The 22,555-nt window shown below is 41.7% G+C and overlaps 1 protein-coding gene across 1 annotated transcript; it reads right to left on the bottom strand.

Annotated features, from left to right (window-relative positions):
* Positions 1-566: 566 nt before the first annotated feature.
* On the bottom strand, positions 567-17,022 carry LOC311061586 (integrin beta-1-like; the record flags this gene model as incomplete). The annotated part of the gene is made up of 13 exons (XM_084080272.1): positions 567-870; positions 1,361-1,583; positions 1,688-1,935; positions 4,564-4,766; positions 5,416-5,556; positions 5,909-5,998; positions 6,128-6,223; positions 6,409-6,564; positions 6,695-6,921; positions 7,168-7,338; positions 8,322-8,553; positions 13,424-13,509; positions 16,956-17,022. 13 exons carry the CDS (start codon positions 17,020-17,022, stop codon positions 567-569), a joined length of 2,244 nt encoding a protein of 747 aa, XP_083936398.1.
* Positions 17,023-22,555: the final 5,533 nt, after the last annotated feature.

Below are 22,555 nucleotides of genomic sequence, written 5' to 3'. Positions count from 1 at the left end.
TAGGAGTCACAGCTTGCTCTAACCAATATAGCGGCACCACCTCGGGGGCGGCCATAGCTGAGTGGTTAGTGAGCCCACCTAGGGAGCCAGAGGCCCTGGTTGCTCCAGGTACGATTCCTGGCCAGGCCAGCAAATGTGTCGATGAAATGAAATTTGTCCCTGCGCAAGACTCTTAACCCCTAATTGCTCACAGGCCCTCATTGGAAACAATACCGCAAGGACTTTCATGAACGGACCTGTTAAAGGAATAGGCTCTATGCACAGCAGCCATATTGGACAGAAATTGGGCCCCTTCCTTGCTTCCTTCGCAGATGATACTAATGAAGGCGCTGTTCCATTTAGTGTAGCACAGTGGTTCTCAAACTTTTTGATTTCAAGGACCCCCCATAACTCTGAGAGTGTACAAATGGAACCAAATGCACCCGGGAGGGTCCATTTGGCTGTGCATAGAGCCTATTATCCTTATATTCCGCAACCGTTGACACGTTGCTCCAATGACCAGCAACCCAGCCAATGCGGTATCGTCCAGTATATAACTATGCTAGCTTGCAAATCTGCTATCTGCGTCAAACATGCCTACATTTTCCATAATGCCTTGGCCACCGGCACTCACCCGGCGTTTCCACCACGACGACCTCCTTGGTGCCATCGTTCCGTCGTTCCGGAGCGTAGAAAAATGAAATTAAGGTGTAGTAGAACCAGCAGCCGTTGGCGTCGCGTTCCTTACAGTGGACCAGGGGGAAGCTGTGGTCGTAGGGCTGGGGAAGCCCGTCGCGGCCCTTCACCTTGATCAGGTTGAAGTAGCTGCAGTCTCGCTGGCATGTGTCCCTCTTCTCACCGATCTCAAACGCCCGGCACTGGACACAGTCCCTGTGGAGAGAGAAAGATGTTTTCGTATTTTTAATTGAATTAACAAGATATCAGTAAACCCAGCCTAAAGTATCAGCCTGCGGGAGGGCACATATGGCCCAAAATGTATACAGTAAATGCACAAAAGAGCGTTTATAGGTCTTTAGTGCAGAGGGAGGGAGGGGAAAGCACCGGAACATACCAGACAGTGCTGGGTACGGGAACCTGAACATCACTTTTGTGACACATTGTCAAGCACAATTGAACCCCTTACTTACTTACTTACTCCAAATCTCAGGGCAGACCGCGCAACGCCACCGAGCTGGTGGTTTATTTATTGTGGCCACTCAAAATGTACTTTCTCATTTATATTTTCCTGAAAGCTGCTAGAATTCTACATTCTGAAACATATGAAATATAGCTATTTTCTTGACGTGGGACATTATTCTGACTGGGATTTTGGCAGTAAATGCCATCTTGTCATCCAATCTGCCAGGATATGGAGACTCACTTGTGCTCCGTGCAGGCTCCAGGGCAGGTGGGACAGATCTCACAGGTGGTGCCCTGGAACTTGGGGTTGGTGCACCTGCAGACGCCACAGTCACAGACCCCACGGCCATTACAGATCTGTCCATTCTTGGCCAGACAGGGGGACTGGTCCAGGGAACAGTCACAGCCACTTCCGGTGTAGCCGGCGTCACAGACGCACACTCTGCACTCACAGCGTCCATGTCCTGAAAGAGGAGAGACACAAGCAGAGGAGAGGAGAGGTGAGGAGTGTTCCAAAGCAAACCATGGCAAAAAAAAGGAGTCGCACAAAGCAGTCCAGGCGGCTCACCTCCACAGAGCTTGTTGTTGGAGCGGTCACAGTTGAAGTTGTCACACTCGCAGAACTTGCCACTGTATCTCTCGGTAGGGTTGTCCAGTTTCTTACACTCACATGTGCCACAGACACAGTCTCCATTGTTGCTGCAGATATCTCTGCCGTTGTCTTTGCGGCAGTAGTCGTCCAGATCTGGCAGATAGTCCACATCCACCCCGTAGTTACTGCATTCGCACAGCCTGCCAATACGACCCTCATTACACCTGAAAGAACAAAATTAAATACACACAAGTTACATACGAGAGCATAGAGCAGACCAGAACATAATACAATCTTAAATATATACAAGGAAATGTAGCCTCACGTTCACTATTATAGAATGAATGACAGACAACTCGAGACGAGTCAAAGTCAAATACTACAAGACACATGGGACAACATAACAAAAACCCCAGGATTGTACCAGTTCATATTTACAAGACACGTTTACATAATAAGAGACACCACCAGGACATACTGTATACTGTACCAGTTCATATTTACAAGACATAACATAACATAACAGAGACCACAAGGACAAATACTGGACCTTTTTTCTAATGGAAAAGACTACAAAACCAAGACATCACCATTGACATGAGATTAAGTGAGTTATACTTATGTTATATGCACAATGTAAAACCAAGATACTGTAGACTCTATGGAGAATCTGACCTTCTCTCTTAGGCTGAGAGCGGAACAATATGCGAAGAACTGGAAGAAATAGACTTCTTACTGTTTGATGAGAAATGTAACTCATTGATTTATTGATAAATAAATAAAAGAAAAGACTGTAATCCGTTAATATGTTAACCCTTGTGTTTTAACGTCCACCTCAACACAATTTTTTATGTCTTTTTGTTTGCCTTTACTTTATTTATTGTCTCCGCCAGGCCGAATGGCATGGCGAGAGAGTATGTTTTGTCCCCTGTCCGTCCGTCCGTGTGTCCGTCCGTCCGTCCGTCCGTCCGTCCGTCCGTCCGTCTGTTAGCAGCTAATCTCTGGTACCGTTGGCCCGGCCGCTGCGAAACTATGCACGCACACTCCCTGGATGCCAATTCAGAACCTCTGGCCCAATTTTTCAGATTGGCCTGTTATAGCGCCACCAGGAGGCAGATATGTGCAAAAAAACATTTATTGATACTACTCCTACAGATTTTGACCAAACGTCACACAAATCGGTACACATTATCTCTATAGTCATGTGATCAACACAGATTTATCCAATTTCCCATATTCCATCCTGATTTTCTAAGATTGGCTTCCAAAGTTTGCAGGATTGGTCCATTTTGAACAAAATGCCTCAAATCATGAACACAGACATTTCTATTAGGCCGAGGAAGAAATGCCACCCTTTTCACATTGGCCTGTTATAGCGCCACCAGCAGGTCTAATTTTGCAAAACATCTTTTTGGAACAAAATGCCTCAAATCATGAATGCAGTGTCCGACTGCAGTGAAAAGCCTAAGAACAAATCGCACCCTTTTCACATTGGCCTATTATAGCACCACCAGGAGGCCACAATAACCTACCTGACCTGGCGGAGACCTGTGCTACGAGGAGCAACCTTTCTAGTTTATTTTCATTTCATTTAATTTTTCTGTGTATGTGTCATTCTCATATTTGTCTTTTTGTTTGTTGAATTTTCTACCTGGAAAATAAGTTACAAAAAAAACAATGTAAAACCAATCTATTAAGGGCGGCTTCACACTGGGTCCGTTTGAATCGAAGCGTTCCCGGGAACGTTTGGTTGGCCAGCATTCACAGTGGCCAAGACTCGAGACCATTTCATTTAACAGTAATGGTAAATAGGTGCCTCATGGGGGCGCTGTAGACTATGGTGCTTTGGGAGAGAGAATGTCATTCACAGAAGAAAAGTCATTCTAGAGTGAATAATAAAGTTTGACTGTGTTCCTGACGTTGTCTTGCGTTATAATAACAACAGATCAACAATACACAACCAAAGCAGTGTGTGCACTGGTCTTTGAAACCTCGAAATGTACTGTCGTCTGTTAATATGATATTGGCGACACGGACGCATCCTTGGTAATTTAGCAGTGACGTCACAGACTAATCCTTGGTGTATTTATTCTTATAAATACGTTCGCCACACATGTGTTTTTTGTTTATTATTTTTCACGGCTCGCGCTACTCAAACACTAGCAGGATTATTATTTCTTGTCAACATTCAAGTATAACTATGAGAAGGTATAACCCAGCTAAAATAATGCGTCATTATAAAAATATATAAATGATATATGATTAGCAGTCCACTTCCTTCTCTTGGAACGGATGGATTCACACTGGGTACATACAGACATCTCCGTTTGCGACCGAACGAACGGCCGGAAGTCCCATCCACTCCCATGTTAAAAAAGAAACGGAAAAACGGACGCGATCCGGTCCGGAAAAGGCACATCCGTGTTCTGCTTTTCATTGAGTAACAGACAGAAATGGCCGGATCCGGAACAAGAGCTTCCGTTTCGTTGCAACCCGTTTTACGCCAGCAAACGGAGATGTGTGTATGTACCCACTGCCGCGTTCCGTTCCCGACTCCGCAGCAATCGGACCCAAGACTACCTCCCAAGGTGGTTTCGGGTACGGAACGTGATGCGTTACGGCGAACGGTTCGCTACGTTCACACTACCACAACATCAGCCAAGTGGTCCAGGGTGCGCACCCGGGACCATAGTGTGAAACCGCCCTATGATAGCCCTGAGACAACTTTAACCGGGATTCAGTTGGTCTGTATATTTCAAGGAATATGGTCAGGTGGTCCTATCATCTTTCCAGATCAATGGGCTATCAGTGAGCAAGAAACATAAGAGTGGCACTTTTGCCTTCATTCTTACTTGCAGGCTCCACATTCAAAGGTTCCGTTGCCTTCGTGGCATATCAGGCTGTTGGGCTCTCCTCCTTTGGAGCACTGACAGTCGCAGATGAACTTGAGCACGATCTCCACCTCCTCAGTGAATCCCAGGGGCTTGATCTTAATGCTCTCTGCTTTGCCGTGAGACGGACACTTCTGGGACTCCACGGAAATCTCAAAGTACACCTGCGAAACAGAGGAATATTAAAGCGTCATTAGCCTACACTAAATTCCAGGGGCACGGTGGCGCAGTCGGTAGCGCTGTCGCCTCACAGCTAGAAGGTCCGATTCCCACAGGGGACGCTGTGGGCGTGTTCTCTCCTCTGCGTCATCAGCGCCCATACCCTAGGGTTGGCGAAAGGGCCTTTCTGTGTGGAGTTTGCATGTTCTCCCCGTGTCTCCTAGGGTAGTTAATACCCACAAAAACATGCAGTAATCCTGGTCACTATACTACCTCCCCCTGGCCAGCCGGGGCGCCTGATGGAGGGGAAGGGAACTGGTTGGAATAACGTGTTCCTTCCACGCGCTACGTCCAACCAGGGAAACTCTCCTCTGTCAGGTGACAAGAAGGTCAGTTGGCTCTCATGCATTGAAGGAGGCATGAGCTCGGCCCTGGCCTCCCTAGGTTGGCAGAGGGAAGGTAGTGCCCAGGATTACATAGACAATTGGCACTGGGTGTTAAAAATAGGGTTACAAAATCGTGGGATAAAAATTTAGAGAAAAAAAAAATACACTAAGTTTCTTTTCACATTTCAGACAAACATCCCGAGTTGTTGTTTTTACAATGCAATCTTGAGTTCTTCCAATTCTTTCTGTTGTTAAGATGAATTAATACCTCATCTCCAATGGAGATGTTGGAGCACTTCCTCCCATTGTCCCCGGTCCCCACCACACCGTTCTTACAGATGGCTTTGTACGTGATGGAGACTCCCTCAGGCAGCCTGCTGTTCTCCAGGATCACTTCAGATGACAGAGACTAGAATACAGAGAGAGGTTAAATGATACTTTTTATTAACAATTGTTTTTCATCCAGCAACAAGTTGTTCCGCTGTGAGGAAAACTTTCTCCATTGGTAGTTGCGTATTTATCAATGGACCAGTTCTGAAGAAGGTACTATTAGCAGCATCCTGAGGTCAGGTTCATGCATTCCCTGCATTTACCATTGAAGCTAAGGAGCATAGCGTGTCGAACTAGCCAAGCCTTTTGATTTTAGTGTAGAATGCCACCCTGCTATTTTTAACATGTTCTGTAAAAGGACTTTGTAACTTTGTCTAGAAAAGCGCTAAACATGTTCCTTGAACATGTGAACACACTACCGTTCAACTCACATTGTAAGCATCAATAATGAGCTTGATGACGTTACTGGAGTTGGAGGACAGAGTTCCCACAGCCGACTTGGGGATGAGATTCTTCAACTCCTGTAAGGGACAGAACATGACATTTGATCACATCAACTTCTTTGCGATATCACACAAGTCTATAATCATTGGATGACTATGAAGTCTCAAGAGTGGGAAACAAGTTCTACATAAAGATGACAGCTTTACCTTGTAAACGGGCTGGAAATCCTCTGTGACGGCAAAGATTGTCTGGATGTTGTGATCACTCAGCTTCTGCACCAAGTGTGCAGTGGAGGGGTAGTCCTGTTATTTAAAAATAATGAAATGAATAAAATAACGAAATCAATAAGGGAACAAGCCAAACACTCAGCGCATATAAATAACACCAATGAAAACACAGAAATCGTGAGAAAGAACTGAAGTGTCCATTATATTTTAGGTAAGAATAACTTGTTTACAAAAACTATACTCCGGTATGAAACACATACATAGTAGTGGCTCATGGTGTACACGTTGTTCTCCAGGTGACATTTGCCATCGCTGGGCAGGACGATGCCACCCAGCTTGCCATCTCCGGCGAAGTGGAAACCAGCGTCGGTGGAGATCACCAGCAGACGAGTCACGTTCCTCCAGCCGATTTGTTTCTAACAGGACCGAGACAGACAGACGCTTAATTTAGAGTTCAAGTCCGACAAACAGAGGGCAATAGTGTGTAGCTTAGCTAATGCAGTCCAACCAACTACATACTCCAGTGTGTAACTGAATCCTTCTCACCTCGCAGACAGCCACCTGCATGATGGCGTCAATTAAGCCTCCCTCAGGAGAGTCCAGGTTCCCTGAGATCTGCTGCTGACTGACCAGCTTGTTGAACTCGTCTCCTTCCTTGGTGAGGCTCAGGACGTTCTTGTAGCTGAAGGGGCGGGTGCAGTCCTGATTGCCTGTGCAGGGGTTGAGGAGCCCGGTGGGCGTGGTGCTGTTGTTGTCCACAAAGGAACCGAACCCTAAGAACAACAAAGGATTGTGTTTTCAGAGCTACTGTGTTTGCAAGATATTGTACTGACGTACTGTAGAAGACATTTCTCCTGCTGGAATATATGCTGGGGTGAAAGCAGGTTACATATAAGAAAGAGAAGATTTTGTATCAATGATTTATGGCCATCACATGTTTGAACTAGTAGGCTCGCCGATTACATTTCTTGATAAAAAAAAAAACTATTTCATCTAATTTCATTTAGTGAAACTCCTACCGATCCTGAAGTCAGAGGTGATCTCCTGCATTTCCCTCTTGAGGTCGGTTCCCAGGTTCTTGGCGTTCTCCAGATCGTCCTCATTGGAGAAGGACAGGTCCATCAAGTAGTACAGGTCGATGGGGTAGTCCTCGGCACGCTTGAACTTCAGAGAGAAGGTCTGAGGCTCACCTGGTCGGAGAGCGATGTATGCTATTTACTGACATATCTCCCAAAGACAACCACTGTTAACTACTGCCTCTGTCCTTCTAAAAATATTATTTTCTTTGATCTTGCATTAAAAGACATTTTTGAGAATTACAGATTTGTATTTTTCTCCTTCATCCCAACTCATCTAGACTTTTGTTATTCTAACACACTGATAATGTGGGAAAACTTTGTTCAAAAACAGTGTGCAGAAAGCCAAACATAATCCAACTGATCTTTATGCTTTATGACCTGCATACTTGATTGAAGTATTTAACTTTCATTTTAGCTCACTCCATTTTCTTCCTCTGTGCTGCTCCCCAATTCCCTTGGGATTGTCTGTTCCAAAAAACATCTAAATAGATGTTTCACCTCTGTTTTATTGTGAAGTATTGTGCTGTTGGCTGGAAAAGTGCCCAGTTGTCATTGTTATTATCATTAGCATTACCATTATTGTTAGTATTGCTAACGATTACTTTCTGCCAGGGACGTCACGGGCTCTCAGAAGGTGGGGGGGATTGACTTTCGGTGGACTATACCCCTTATTTTACACTTTGGCTATTCAAAAATAGCAGATATACAAGCTCCGCGCTATGAGCTTGTAGATCTGCTATTTTTGAAAAATCATTAAAATCATTTGTAACTGTCAAATGTAAACAGATTTTGTATTTTCAAAATTTTGCGTTTTTTGGGCAGATTTTGTTCGTTTTTTTTTGTGTTTTGGTTACTTTATTTCGGTTTTAGGGTTAGGTTATTTAATTCTTATTTTTGCCTGATTTTACCGATTTATTATCAAACAATATATATATATATATATTTATTTATTTTTTCAAAAAGTGGGGGGTATGAAATCACGGATCTGTGAGAGTGAGGGTGTCGCGACGTACACACAGTGAATGCCCGTGACGCCCCTGCTTTCTGCTGCCAAATGTCCCCAAAGGGACTGATAAAGATGATGTCATCTTTACCAGATCTGAGGGTGAGGGTGAGCTTCTGAGGCTGGATCTGAGTGATCTGTTCAGGGTCTAGTTTCTCAGCCACGTCCTTCTTGCGGAAGTTGCGGTTAGTGACAGGTTTGTCCCTGACAACAACCTTGCTGCCGCGTGGGTTCTCGATCGTGGTCACGCTGCAGTTCCTTTTTATCAGGGATGCCAGGTCGTCGCAACGGGCCAACCTCGACTCGTCCTGGTCCTGGACATTCTGTTGGTTGAGGTAATTCTGTTGTCAGAGAGGAAGAAGAGAGTGACACTGTGAGGGCCAAACAAAGTGTTCAAAGTCAATAGAGATCATTGGTCATCATCAGTGGTGGAAAAAGTACTCAAATTCTTTACTTAAGTAAAAGTACCAATACTGCAATGTAAAAATAAGTCCAGAATAAAAAAAATACTTGAAAATAAGTACAAAAGTATTGGCATCAAAATGTACTTAAAGTACCAAAAGTAAAAGTACTAAATATTTGAAAATAGCAGATCTACAAGCTCGTAGAGCTTGTAGATCGAGCTTGTAGATCGGCTATTTTCAAATAGCCTATGTATAAAATAGGGCAAAAGTGGTTATTGTATGTTTCATTATATCATAGTTTATATCTGAAAAGTAACTAGTAACTAAAGTTTTCAAGTAAATGTAGTGGAGTAAAAGTACAATATTTGCCTCTGAGATGTAGTGGAGTAGAAGTAAAAGTATTGTAAATTGGAAATACTCAAGTAAAGTACAAATTTGTACTTAAGTACATGTACTTGATTACTTTCCACCACTGCTGGTCATCACATGATTTGCATTGCAGTTTTTCAGGAATTTAGACCATCTGATCAAAAAGAGGGAATAACCATTCAATACAGGATTTATTTTTAAAATACTTCAGTTGCCATTTGACACAAAGTGTGACTATTAGGTTTCTTTCACATTTTGAGCCTGCAGGCAAAAGCCAAGAAGAAAAGGAGGATAGTGTTTACTTCTCCAATTCACAGACTCTGTCTCTATGACGTTTTCATTCATTAAACAAATTATTTCCATTCCATTATTTGAAAACTGTAAACAAGGACGGAGTCACAGAAATGTTCAACAGATGCGACTCTTGGATCCAACATCAATGATATGCAATTCATTATTCTCGGACAGCAAGCATAAAGAGACACAGATACAAATAAGGTTAATTATGTGTATAGATTGAATGCACATGAATATGATAGCCTACAAGGCACAGAGAGTCTGAGACAGTGCACTGAGTCAAAACAGCCTAATTCTAGGGGTGTGCCGATATATATATATATATTTTTTACAATCATTATAATCAGGCATGCAAACAGCCCCGAGGTGAAAAGGGTGACAACATGTTGTTGTTTTTTCGGGTCAGGTGTCACACTATTGCCCTATTTGGATTGAAAACGGCTATTGTAGCTGAAAAGCTACAAGTTTGCATGTCTGAATAATGCAAAAACAGATTTATTTGTTTGCATTTACTTTTTTCCTCCCCCATATATTTTCATAATAAAAAAAAGTGCGCATCGTATCGTATCGATATCGTATCGAAGTTGTGAGCCAAATATCGTATCGTATCGTTTGGTGAAATTAGTGTATCGGCACACCCCTAATTCCCAGGACACCACATGACCTGAATAATCCTTTTTCTCAAACATTCATCAAAACGATTAGATTGATTTTGAAGTTCAAATGAAATACTGTTTATGTAGAAGAGAAATTCAATTCAAATATATCACATCATAATAACCAACATAAAACAACTTCACCAGTTAATTACCACCAGTCTGCTGGGTAGGGATGCAACAATATAGGCGGCTGAAAATATGGTTTGACCCAAAAATAATTTGAACAAAAGGTTTCTCAATGGTTTATTGTAGTATCAGGTGTACTTAATAACATATCAAAAGTTTACCGAAATCTGATCATTAGAAATGTCAAATTTCCTTCATTATTTGCCCTACACAAGTAATTTTGGTGCCTAACCCCATGTTTTGGTGCTCTATGAATCCAATTAGCATATATAAATTATAAGCAAGTGATTATAAGTACAATTATATATTATAAAGCAATTGGTTATAAGCATATTTAACAATGTCATTGGACATTTCTCCCTTTTCTACATACTATAATGCCCAGGATTGGTGAATTAATCATGTAATTCACATTCTGTTGAAGCTTCAAAAATGTACAGTATTTGGATACCAATAAGGAATACATTAATTATTACTGGGTGGTACTGTGACATTTGTAAAAACATGGCTACCAAGTGATAGACTGGGAATATTACACAAATCTTGGAAGAAATTCCTTACAGAGAAATGTCTTCACCAATTTGTTTGTAAAGGTGTCCCGTTCCCAAACTGGGGGTCCCCCAAATGATTTTGGGGTCCCCAGATGGTTGGCTTTATGTGCAACATTGTTTTCTCACTCAACAGTAAACCAACCAACATACAGTATAAATGTATAGCCTACATAGTATCTGCACATTTCTAAAGTTACAATTTAAATACTCTTAAGACTCAATATTACCTCAAATATATGGGTATGGGTAAGAAAGAGGAAAACATTGTGAAAACATTGGGAATATTAATGGTCAGCCACCACCGACTCTCCTGTGAGCCAGTGCGACATAGGGACACTCCTCTCAGCCTCACGCATTAGCTAAATTCCAATACCTTAATTTCTGCCTCCTCCTCACTCCGTTCTCCAGCATGCCGTGACTTAGAAATTGTTTGCATCCCAAATGCTAAGTTGCTTTTGGAGGAGCTGAGAATGAGGAGAGCGCAGGCTCCCTAAGCCTACTTGGAGTGAGATCTGGCAAAGATACAAGTTTATATTTCATGTGTCGTTTGCAGAACTGTCTTCGTTGAAATTGCGTATCATTTCTGTTGGAGGTTTTGCACGTCGGACATGGGGGAGATCAGAAACTCAGGGTCTCCTTGCCTCCTAGTCCTAACTTTGCTCTTCTGCACTCCAAGTGCCCAGGGAGCAATCCAGTGACCCCCATACTCCCCTCTACTCACCTGAGGGGAACCCTAGGCCCACTAAACTCTAGACCAGACCCACCCCTCATACTCCCCTCTGTCTAGGCACCCAGTAGATACTCGGTTCTGACAGCTCTACACTAACCTCCATAACCACCCCCTCCCCTCTTTGCACACTCACACTGATTGCCTTCCTAATGTGTTAAAAAGTTCTATATCTATTTAATGTTTTTTCAAAATCGTGTGTCTACAAGATGACACTGCGCATCCACGAGTAAAATAAATATTCTTGTGTATGTCGGGGAGGAGTTATGAAGTTCCTGTGGGGTGAGTAAGGGGAGGGGTAGAGATATTGGTTCATAATGCAAGACATTGTTTGGGGGTTGGGGTGTATAGTCAAAGATTAATTTAGTTTGGGCTAAATTTGTTCCACAGCTATCCAAAACCTTTCAATATTAAACACAACACTATCTATCAACTGACAATATTCTCTGCCACTACCTTCTGAATTACTGCAAATTGTGACTACTAGTTTTGTTGTGTTTTGAGGATATCTTGAAGCCTTGTTCCAGTAAAAAATAAATATAAGTAGTTGAACATTTATTATATAATTAGTTAAGTTAACTTGAAACGGGTGACCATTTCAGAGGATTTTAATAGGGTCACAAACAAAATATTGGATTTCACAATTATCTAATTGTATCTCTGTAATTTGGACCAAGTCCAATGGATTCCCAGGCCCCCAAAACATGGGGTTAGACACAAAAAGTATTTGTCTAGGATAAATGATGAAGGAGTTAGGCTGTTTTAATGATTTTTGGGGCATCTTGGACGCCATCTTGAAAATAACACCTTTCCAATGGGCAAACTTTGGTAAACTTTTAGTATGTTATTCAGGACACCACATACAACAAAAAACAGTTGAAAAACCTTTTGTTCAAATTCTTTTGGGGTAAGGTGCTTTTTTTTCATATATTCAGCCGCCTAATAGGCTCTATGCACAGCAGCCATATTGTGAAGAAATTCTCAGGTGTTGCCAATGATACTAATGAAGGCTCTGTTCCATTCTGGTCAAACAGAGTCAGGGTGCTGATGTTGTGCATGTTGGCTCACTGGAAACACTCTGTTACACCAGTGTGTCTAAAATTGGGGTCCAGGGACCCTCATGGTTCCTTGAGGGGCTTCCAAATGTGTAACTCTGAGAGTGTACAAATGGAACCAAATGGACCCTTACATTTGTACACTCTCAGAGTTATTGGGGTCGTGGAAATGAAAGGGTCTGAGTACTACAGTGTGCTACAGTAAATGGAACAGAGCCTTCATTAGTATCATTGGTAACACCTGTGAAGGAAGCGATAATATGGCTGCTGTGCATAGAAAAAACAATTACGGTTTCACCATTATTACGCGTATAAGTTATTCCACAACACTATGGATTTATAAAATCACATGGGCATTGGTAAATTAGAGGTTTCATTGTATTACAGTTGCTGACTTTCAAAACAAATAAAATACAGATAATACAGTATCCAAAATAAATTAGAATAATAAGGTTTATTTTTCTTTCTTTTTTCACACTGTGTTGATGAGCCTCTACAGTTATAGAACTGACATTTTAAATCACGATTAACCACTTATGCCCTATTTTTTGTAGATCGGCTATTTTCAGTGTTGCGTCAACAAGTATGAAATAGGGCATAAGTGGTTAAGCCTTGTCTGTTAAAATGGCTGCTGTATCACGTGTACAAAAATGAACAGGCATATACTGTAATTTATCAAGACTTTCCTGACAGCCTTTTTTTCCAGGTGTAAAATCTAACGAGTGACATCTCTGTTACTCGCTTTGATGTCAGGAGCTAAAGAGGTACAGGCAGGCTCGGCAAACAGGAAACAAATACCAGTCTACAATAACACTCTGATGTCAAAATTCACAACATTCACAGTTGACAGCTGTTGTAAAAACATAAGAAATCACAGTGTTGGACGAGGAACCACATCTTAGACCCCCCCCCCCCGACAAAATAGCAGACACATCACTCACAGACAAAATAACGATCACATCTATGATACAATAGTGAAATGTCAGCTTTAACAATGGAACTCACTTCGTCTGTGCACCATCCACACGTTTCAGAGACCTGGATACATTCCCCACATGAGTGTGCATTTGCCTTAATGCAGATACTCTCCTCTGAAATGAATACACAAACAATGAATGTATATGGAAACAGTATTATTTACCACTTGAACCCTATAGCGTCGCTATTCTGAGGGGAACGTTCACCAAAGATTGCTCATCCACAAGCTCACAACGTGTCGCGTTGCAACGCGTTTTGGGCTTGTAGATTGGCATTTATTTATCTTTTAACTCCATTTTTATCCCACGATTTTGTAACCCCATTTTTTACACCCAGTGCCAATTGTCTATGTAATCCTGGGCACTACCTTCCCTCTGCCAACCTAGGGAGGCCAGGGCCGAGCTCATGCCTCCTTCGATGCATGAGAGCCAACTGACCTTCTTATCACCTGACAGAGGAGAGTTTCCCCGGTAGGAAGTAGCGCGTGGAAGGAACACGTTATTCCAACCAGTTCCTTTCCCCTCCATCAGGCGCCCCGGCTGGCCAGGGGGAGGCCGTATTGTGACCAGAATTACTGCATGTTTTTGTGAGGGTGACCTACCCTAGGGAACACGGGGAGAACATGCAAACAAGATTGTCTATTTTTGGTCGAAGGGATTTGGCGTAGAGTGAAAAAGAGCGTACCAAGTACAGTTTCAACTCCAGTCAGTTTTACTAAGTATAGAGGGTTTAAGTTAGCACTCACTTCATTTGAGTGCTAACTTCGACACAGTCTGACATTTGACACAGTCTGAGTTGCTGGCAGTGAAAACATTTTATGGGCTACCTTCCAATTTAAAGGAGATGAGTCATGCTTCAGGCAGTTTTTCCAAGGAAAAAAAAAAAATATTGTCATAAAACTATAAATGAGTAAGTGATAGACGTGCACAGATAGACTCTAGGTTTCGCCCTCTGGACAAGCAAGTGCCCGTTTGAACGTTTTTTTAATTTACAGTTTACAGTTTGTTTGTTTTGTTTTTTACAGTGTAGCCTTCATGTCAAGGTCCCCCCCAAATTGACACTCATCAGCCCGCAGACCCCCATTTGAAAACATAAGCCAGGGACCCCCATAAGAGACGATTAGGGACCCCAACTGTAGACCCACTGGTGTAACAGAGTGTTTACAGTGAGCCAACATGCACAATATCAGCACCCTGACTCTGTTTGACCAGAATGGAACAGAGCCTTCATTAGTATCATGGGTAACACCTGTGAATGTCTTCATAATATGGCTGCTGTGAATAGAGCCTATTGGGGTCATTGAGAGTTCAGAGTGCCCACTTTTACTTTCGCTTTAGTTTTGACCAGTGTGCTAGTGGTTAGAACCAGTAGCCTACTTTTAATGTTTTTGCAGACATTTTAGCAACAGCAGGAGCCTGGATTCCCAATGTGAATGAAAATAGCATGTTCAAAGTTTGTCAGTAAAAGAAAGGTGGACATTGGCAATGGACTGAACAATATGCATTCATCCTATTATGCCAAGAGGCATGTAGCTCTGGTGGAGAGGCACTGACCACATTTGAACTGAAGCCAAACAAAAAGACAAGCTGACTCTCTGATTCCAGCAGCCAGTAGAACTTAAATACTGGCTGATGATGATGATAATGATGATGATGATGATGATGATGATTATGATAATGATGATGATAAAAAACAGGGACACCAGGTGTTGCCTTTGAGCCCTTTGGAGGTGTCGTGGGCCTATCAACGAAACACCAATGAAGGAGGGTGCCCACCTTAAGACCCCAGTGAAGTGTTTACCTCTACCCCACTCAATACCAAGTGCTGATTAATCTAAGGGATTGTGCTATCTAGTCATATGAGCTCAGCATTGGGCGTAGCTGCATTGGGAACTCCTTATGTGGTTATGGCTGAGTCATGCTGACATGAGCGTGACGTCAGAGGTCCGCCCGCCGGCTGGCCGGCCAGGCCGCCGGCCTGTCCTCCCTTTAGTCAATTTTAATATAGGATAGGATGACAACACACATATTGCTCACACTCATATTTACCTGTACAAACAACACCAGCATCTTGACTGTGTCCACAGCCGTGGTTAATTCCAACATCCCAATTGTAGCACTGTGAAAGCTGTGACTCATAGCCTGAACACCTGACACCATCCAACACGTTTCCAACACCCTGTCCGAAGTGGGCTTTCCTTGGTGCTGACACACGATCTGTTCCACAGCCTAACTGTCTACACACAACCACGGCATCAGATCGATCCCACCCATCATCACACACCGTCCCCCAGCTGTCACCGTAGTACACCTCCACTCTGCCTGAACAGTTGTCTGAACCACCGACCAGCCTCACTGAATAATCAACTGAATGAGAAGAAAAACATTAAAAGATGACAAAGAATTGTAAAACATAGACAGTGCATTTTAGCTGTGACTTTGGATGAGTCCACTGACTGATAGTGAATAATGCTCAGTTCAAGGTGGTGTTTCAATCTTCTGTACAGGTACATTAAGAATAGTAGTAGCCTACTTATTTATGTCGTATTGAATTGTTACAGTAATTTAGCAGAAAACAACCTGTTGAATATTATGAAACATCAGACAGCATATGGCTATTGAAATAAATACATATGCAATTACGACGTACAAGCTGTGCCTGTAATAAATCTCACACTACTAGGCAGTCTGCGGTTCCATGTGCCACACAAGATGCCCTTTCTTTTTCACTTGCGCGCCTGCCCCTCAAAATGTCTGTGCACGCCACTATGGTAGGCTACCATAGTTTACAGCGGATCATGGTTAGGAAAAAGCCAAATTGACTTGGATTCTAATGGTTTAATAATGAGGCACATGCTACAGCCCAATGCAGGCTCTATGCACAGCAGCCATTTTGTAAGACATTCACAGGTGTTACCAATGATACTAATGAAGGCTCTGTTCCATTCTGGTCAGACAGAGTGCTGATATTGTGCATGTTGGCTCACTGGAAACACTCTGAAATGGCCCTTTACGGGCGGGTCCATTTGATTCCATTTGTACACTCTCAGAGTTATGGGGGTTGTGGAAATTGAAATATCTGAGAACCACTGTGCTACACTAAATGGAACAGAGCCTTCATTAGTATCATTGGTAACACCTGTGAAGGAAGTGATAATATGGCTGCTGTGAATAGAGCCTGTTGAACAGTATATTCAGGCATACAGTATTATAATAATCTGAAGGGCGGCTGTGAATGCGGTTAGAAAGTGTTGCATTGCCTCTACGACAGATTTTGATTTATATCATGCCCTGGTAAATAAACAAGCTTGACTTCTATGATTAGTAATCTCAGACAAATGGGTATCATGCTGAAATGGGTAGCATGTTATGATGAATATAGGTCTACAGGTAGAGTATCTGTAGATTGTACAGTAGACAAAGACACAGGACGGAGAAGCTAGAAAGAGGTTGATGTGACACAAATCAAGAGCTGGAAGTACCAATAATTGTAACTAAATCATGTGATATTTGTTGTCAATAAAGAAATGTGTCATATTAAAATGTCTTCTGCATCTTACCTTGTTGTGCCCTGCTGTTATGAAGGACTGATAATAATACCGATATCAAAAGTAACCGGAATTCCATCTGTAAAAAGACACAAAAAGCACAATAGGGTTAGTAAAAAAAAACTAATATTCAGTCAAATCCGCTCATTCCATTTACAGTGATTTATTACAGAAGTAATACATAAACTTCAATTCCTAGATTACCACTGTTACAAAACAAGCAAAAAGCCCATGTGTAGGAAGGGCTGCAGTCCAAATTGCAGTGTCTCACAGTACAATAATAGCCCGCCCCAGACAAACAGCCTCAATAATGGAACTGTGGTCCACATGTTTGATGTTAACGTGATTCCTGAATGAGCAGCTTCCTCACTGAATGAGCAGCTTCCTCACTCAGAGCAGGTACCAGTCAACAACATGTAAACAGGAACCTGGCCCAGAGTTACTATGCCAATGCCGTATGCAGGGCCAAGTACAGAGCCAAAGGTCAAGTTTACACTGATGATAGTGCTGTCAAATAAGTATGTGGCAATGTATAAAATCTATGAAAAAGTTTAATCTGCAGCACAATTTTATGCAATATGTAGAGGGGGTCCCTGCTTCACCCCTCTCTCAGCTAAAGGTAATGTGTAAGCAAGTTTCATGGCTGTCGGCCAAACGAGGCATGACTTATGCCTGTTTAAAGTTCGCATTTGCAGAAAGTTTCATGCACATTGTTAAAAAATCCCAGGAGGAGTTGATTTTAACTGCTTTTCATATATTTTCTGAGTTAAATCACGAGCCAAATTTGACCCGCTAACACCAAGTGTATGCAGGTTTCTAACACAATGCAAGGTTCACTAGGTTCGCTCTATACAGCCTATGTGTCTCCTGTATGCTTATCTAACGTAAGCGTCAACGTGAATTCTAGGAGCCCCATACTCTGTGATATATTGTTGCAATAAGCAATTGTACTGTTATTAAGTTCTTTAGACCACAATGTGCCATCTAATACATTATCAGCACTATTATCTCTCAGCTGCTTATCAAACCTGAGTAATATGAATATTTAGTTTTCAGCATGATGGTCCAGGATATCGTTGTTTAAATCATATAAAGTAATGCTCAAGACTTTAGCACATCTCACACACAACTAACACAGATTACACCAAACTGATGCTTAAGTTATCAATACATTCAGAGTGAATTTGCTACTGTTCTCTAATTTGGTTGAGATTATAAGAATTAAGTGTTTAGTGACTTACCGTGTTCTCTGTTTGCTCCGTAACAGAAGGAGAGGTGCATATGCTGTTCACTGTGCACTGTCTTTATAAAGCCTGACTGCCTTTCTGATCATGGTCACACGTACTGTGTGTGTGCGTGCGTGCGTGCGCACGAGTATTGTATTTCTATACTTATGAGGACCAAATGTTCCCACAAGTATAGTAGAATTTGAGAAATAGACAGAGAGGACCATTTGTTTCCCTGGTCCACACAAGACAAATGGTTGTGATTAAAACATATTTTTAGAGGTTTACAATAAAACAAAATAAAATCAGGTTGGGGTTAGTGTTAGGATTAGGCATTTAGGTTAGGTTTAGGTGTTAGGGTTAGAGTTTTTTCACCAAAAGAAGCCGATCTGCAAGCTCACAACGTGTTGACGTGTTTTACAGATTCAGGTCAGGATCAAAAGAGACACCCAGCTTTCTAGCAGTATAGGTTTTAGATAGCAGCAATAGTAGTGAGAATGAAACACAAGAACAGGCAAGAGTGTCAGGTAGAAAGCGTCGATGATGCTTAATGCCATGTGAGGCCACTTATTCATCATATTGTAATTGCACAATTACAATTACTTACACACCGACCCGAATGAGAGAGGTAGGCCTACCGAACAGACACACGAACGCACGCACACATTTATATAAAGAATGCTGCAATTTCTCGTTGCCGGGGCCTGCCCATTAGTCCGAAAGCCCATTAGTCCGAAGCACCATTGGTCCGAAGTACCATAATTTCGACATCTCATTGTCCCGAGGCTTCATTGTTCCGAAAAATAAAAAATCTCATTATTCCAAAATGCGCAGAAAGAATGTTTTTCTCTCTCTCTCTCTCTCTCTCTCTCTCTCTCTCTCTCTCTCTCTCTCTCTCTCTCTCTCTCTCTCTCTCTCTCTCTCTGTAGTTTAAGTAGATTTAATGTAGGCCTACTTGCATAAGGGATACACTTAGCGTTTGAATTTAATTCATGAATCTATTATCCAGACGTTGTATTTGGATCTATCTATCTATCTATCTATCTATCTATCTATCTATCTATCTATCTATCTGTCCGTCCGTCCCGTGTCTGTCTGTCTGTCTGTCTGTCTGTCTGTCTGTCTGTCTGTCTGTCTGTCTGTCTGTCTGTCTGTCTGTCTGACGTCCGTCCATCCGTCCGTCCGTCTTTCCGTCCGTCTCTCTCTCTCTCTCTCTCTCTCTCTCTCTCTCTCTCTCTCTCTCGGTAGTTTAAGTATATTTAATGTACTTGCATAAGGGATACACTTAGCGTTTGAATTGAATTCATGAATCTATTATCCAGACGTTGTATTTGGATTCCTTGATACACGTTCGTGTATCAAGGAGCTTTCCACCTGCTGTCCCCAAGCAGACGCCTTTTTGTTGCGCAGTAATAATAACACACTCGCTCTGCACAGCAGACGTGCTGAAAGTGTGTTTATAATTATATTATGATTATAAGCTTAAACCTGATCTACAACACGTAGTAAAACATTTTGTTAATATGGGGTTTGGCAACGATGTCACTGTATACCATGATCATTCAATAATCATCATCTTCATCTGAGGCTATTGGTTAATGCACAAAGAAGTCACAACATGGTGTAGGCCTAATTAAAAGTTCTTTACTATAGCATAAAAAAAGCAATGGTAGGGCTATACAATATTGTGGAGAAAAAAAGAAGTTGTTCCAACAAACCAGCTACAAACATCAAGCCTACCATCTGTCTAAACAAAAAGTAATACAAAAAAACATTCTCAATGTGTTCTTAATGTAAAGTAACTAAGTACATTTACTCAACTTGTAGGTTTATTTACTTTACTGGAGTCTTTCCAATTTTCAATACTTTTACTCGCATGCAAATATTGTATTTTACTCCACTACAATTATTTGAAAACTGAAAACATCAGGCCTATAGCATCTGTATACACAAAATGTAAAAAAAACAAAACAAAAAAAACATTCTTAATGTAAAGTAACGACGTACATTTACTCAAGTACTATACGTACGGGTATTTTCCCTTTACTTCAAATTTCCAATACTTTTACTTCTAGGCAAATATTGTATTTTACTCCACTACAATTATTTGAAAATGTACTGTAAAACACCAGGTCTATAGCATCTGTAATGTATACACAAAATGTAAACAAAAAAAACATTCTTAATGTTAATTAACAAAGTACATTTACTCAAGTACTATACTGACGGGTATTTTCACTTTACTAGAGTATTTCAAATGTTCAATACTTTTACTTCTAGGCAAATATTGTATTTTACCCCTGTACAATTATTTGAAAACTTAAAACAACAGGTATATAGCATCTGTCTACACAAAATGTAAAAAACAAACGAAAAAGGATTCTTAATGTTAAGTAACAAAGTACTTTTACTCAAGTACTACACTGACGGGTTTTTTCACTTTACTAGAGTATTTCAAATGTTCAATACTTTTACTTCTAGGCAAATATTGGATTTTACCCCTCTACAATTATTTGAAAACTTAAAAAAATCAGGCCTAGCATCTTTCTAAACAAAATGTCATAAAAATAAATTCTTATGGTCAAGAAAACAAATATACACCTAACACGTGTGTAAAAAAGTAAAGCATCCACCCTAAACAAAATTGTGTACTGAATGCTGCACAGCATTCCAGTACTCCTCCAGTGTGCGCACCCCCTGGTTGTACTCGCGCTTCAGACGGACAATGCGCTCCTCCAAGTCCCGCCACTTCTTTTTTGGCCGTGGCCGAGGTTCTCCTCTTTCAGCAGCTGCCGATGTGATTTCCACCAAACGTTGCTCATCCTTGAGCTGCCGCAGGAAAATCCATAGGGATGGGTGCCTCCTCTGCAGTTTCGAATTCCACCGTTGATGAAAACCTACAAAACAAAAACAATAAAAACATGATCATGTCCATGCACTAAGCTACAATCAGTGGTGTAAAGTAAGTACATTTACTCAAGTACTGCACTTGAGTGCAATTTCGAGGTATTTCTCACTTTAATAGTATTTCCAATTTGTCAATACTTTTAATTCTACTCCGCTACATCTCAGAGGCAAATATTGTACTTTGACTCCACTACAATTATTTGAAAACTTTAGTTCAGGGGTCTTCAACGTTTTCAGGCCAAGGACCCCCTAGCTGAGAGAGAGATGAAGCAGGGACCCCCTCTATATTGTAAAAAAATGTATTTCAGATAAACGTTTGCTGCTCTTTTTTCCCTCTACACCTATAACTCAAAAATAGCAGCTATTTTTGGCTTAAGTTCTCCTCAGAAAAGGGATGCTAGGGTTCAAGTGGTCAATGTAAAAGTTTAATGTAAATAGTTACTTTGCAGATATAAATTATTATATTATAAAACATACATTAACCACTTTAGCCCTATTTTATACATAGAAAATAGCAGATCTACAAGCTGTGCGCATTGTGAGCGAGAATCAGAATCATATTATTGTAATAATAATACATCATAATAATAATAATAATAATTATTATTATTATTATTACTATTATTATTTATTATTATTACAATTATTATTATTATGCAAATTAAGATTAGTTAGCAGGCCTACCTTCCACATAGTTGTTAGTCCGGTTGTCCGAATCTCTGTCAAAGACGTTCCACAGTCGTGTTGGAAATTGACAGCCATCTTGGATGTAGTTGAGGTACATGTATCGGATGAAACGCGTCAGCCGAGGAAAGCGCCTTGTGAGGCGTACTGTGTCTCTGTCGGTTGACAACAGTCTGAAGTTGAGAGCCACCAATGGCCGGGGCAGGTATCCTATGGCCATTAATTTCTGCACGAATTTTCTCAGACTGTTGTCCCTCTGGTATGGACCTGAAAGGCCCAATTCTTTTACGCGCCTCCACAGACTCTGGCAGAAATGAAAATAACAGCCGGATGACCGGCTGTTGGGCAGTTCCGTTTGAATAGCCAGCAACAGTGAGCTCTCAAAGTCAGTGATGACGCGCCGTGGTTCCCATGCGTGCCCGGTTACACGCCGCACTTTGCGTTTCACCTGGGTCAGAACCTGCCTGTATTGGCCAACTGTTTTGCCAGTCAGCAAGCACATCACCAATGGCACCACTCGACCCAGGTATTTGCCGTGAATGGTGACAAATTGCATGTAAGGGCCCGGAGAGCTTTTGAACGTGCCATCAATATAGATGTCGTGGCACCTACTGAGCTTGGCAAAATTTGGATTGGTGCCAAACATCAAAAGTCCCCAATCATTGTCCTGATGACACAGGAAATTGCTCCCACGCCAAGTTGTAGCCCACTCGCCCTCTATGCGCACATCTTCCACAGTCTGTGGTATGGCTGGCATACGCGAGGCCCGTCGTCTATTCAGTGTAGAGCGCACTG

Source organism: Gymnoscopelus microlampas, assembly GCF_963454915.1.
Source record: "Gymnoscopelus microlampas genome assembly, chromosome: 15".
NCBI classification, from domain to species: Eukaryota; Metazoa; Chordata; class Actinopteri; order Myctophiformes; family Myctophidae; genus Gymnoscopelus; species Gymnoscopelus microlampas.
This window is presented reverse-complemented; position numbering and strand designations above follow the sequence as displayed.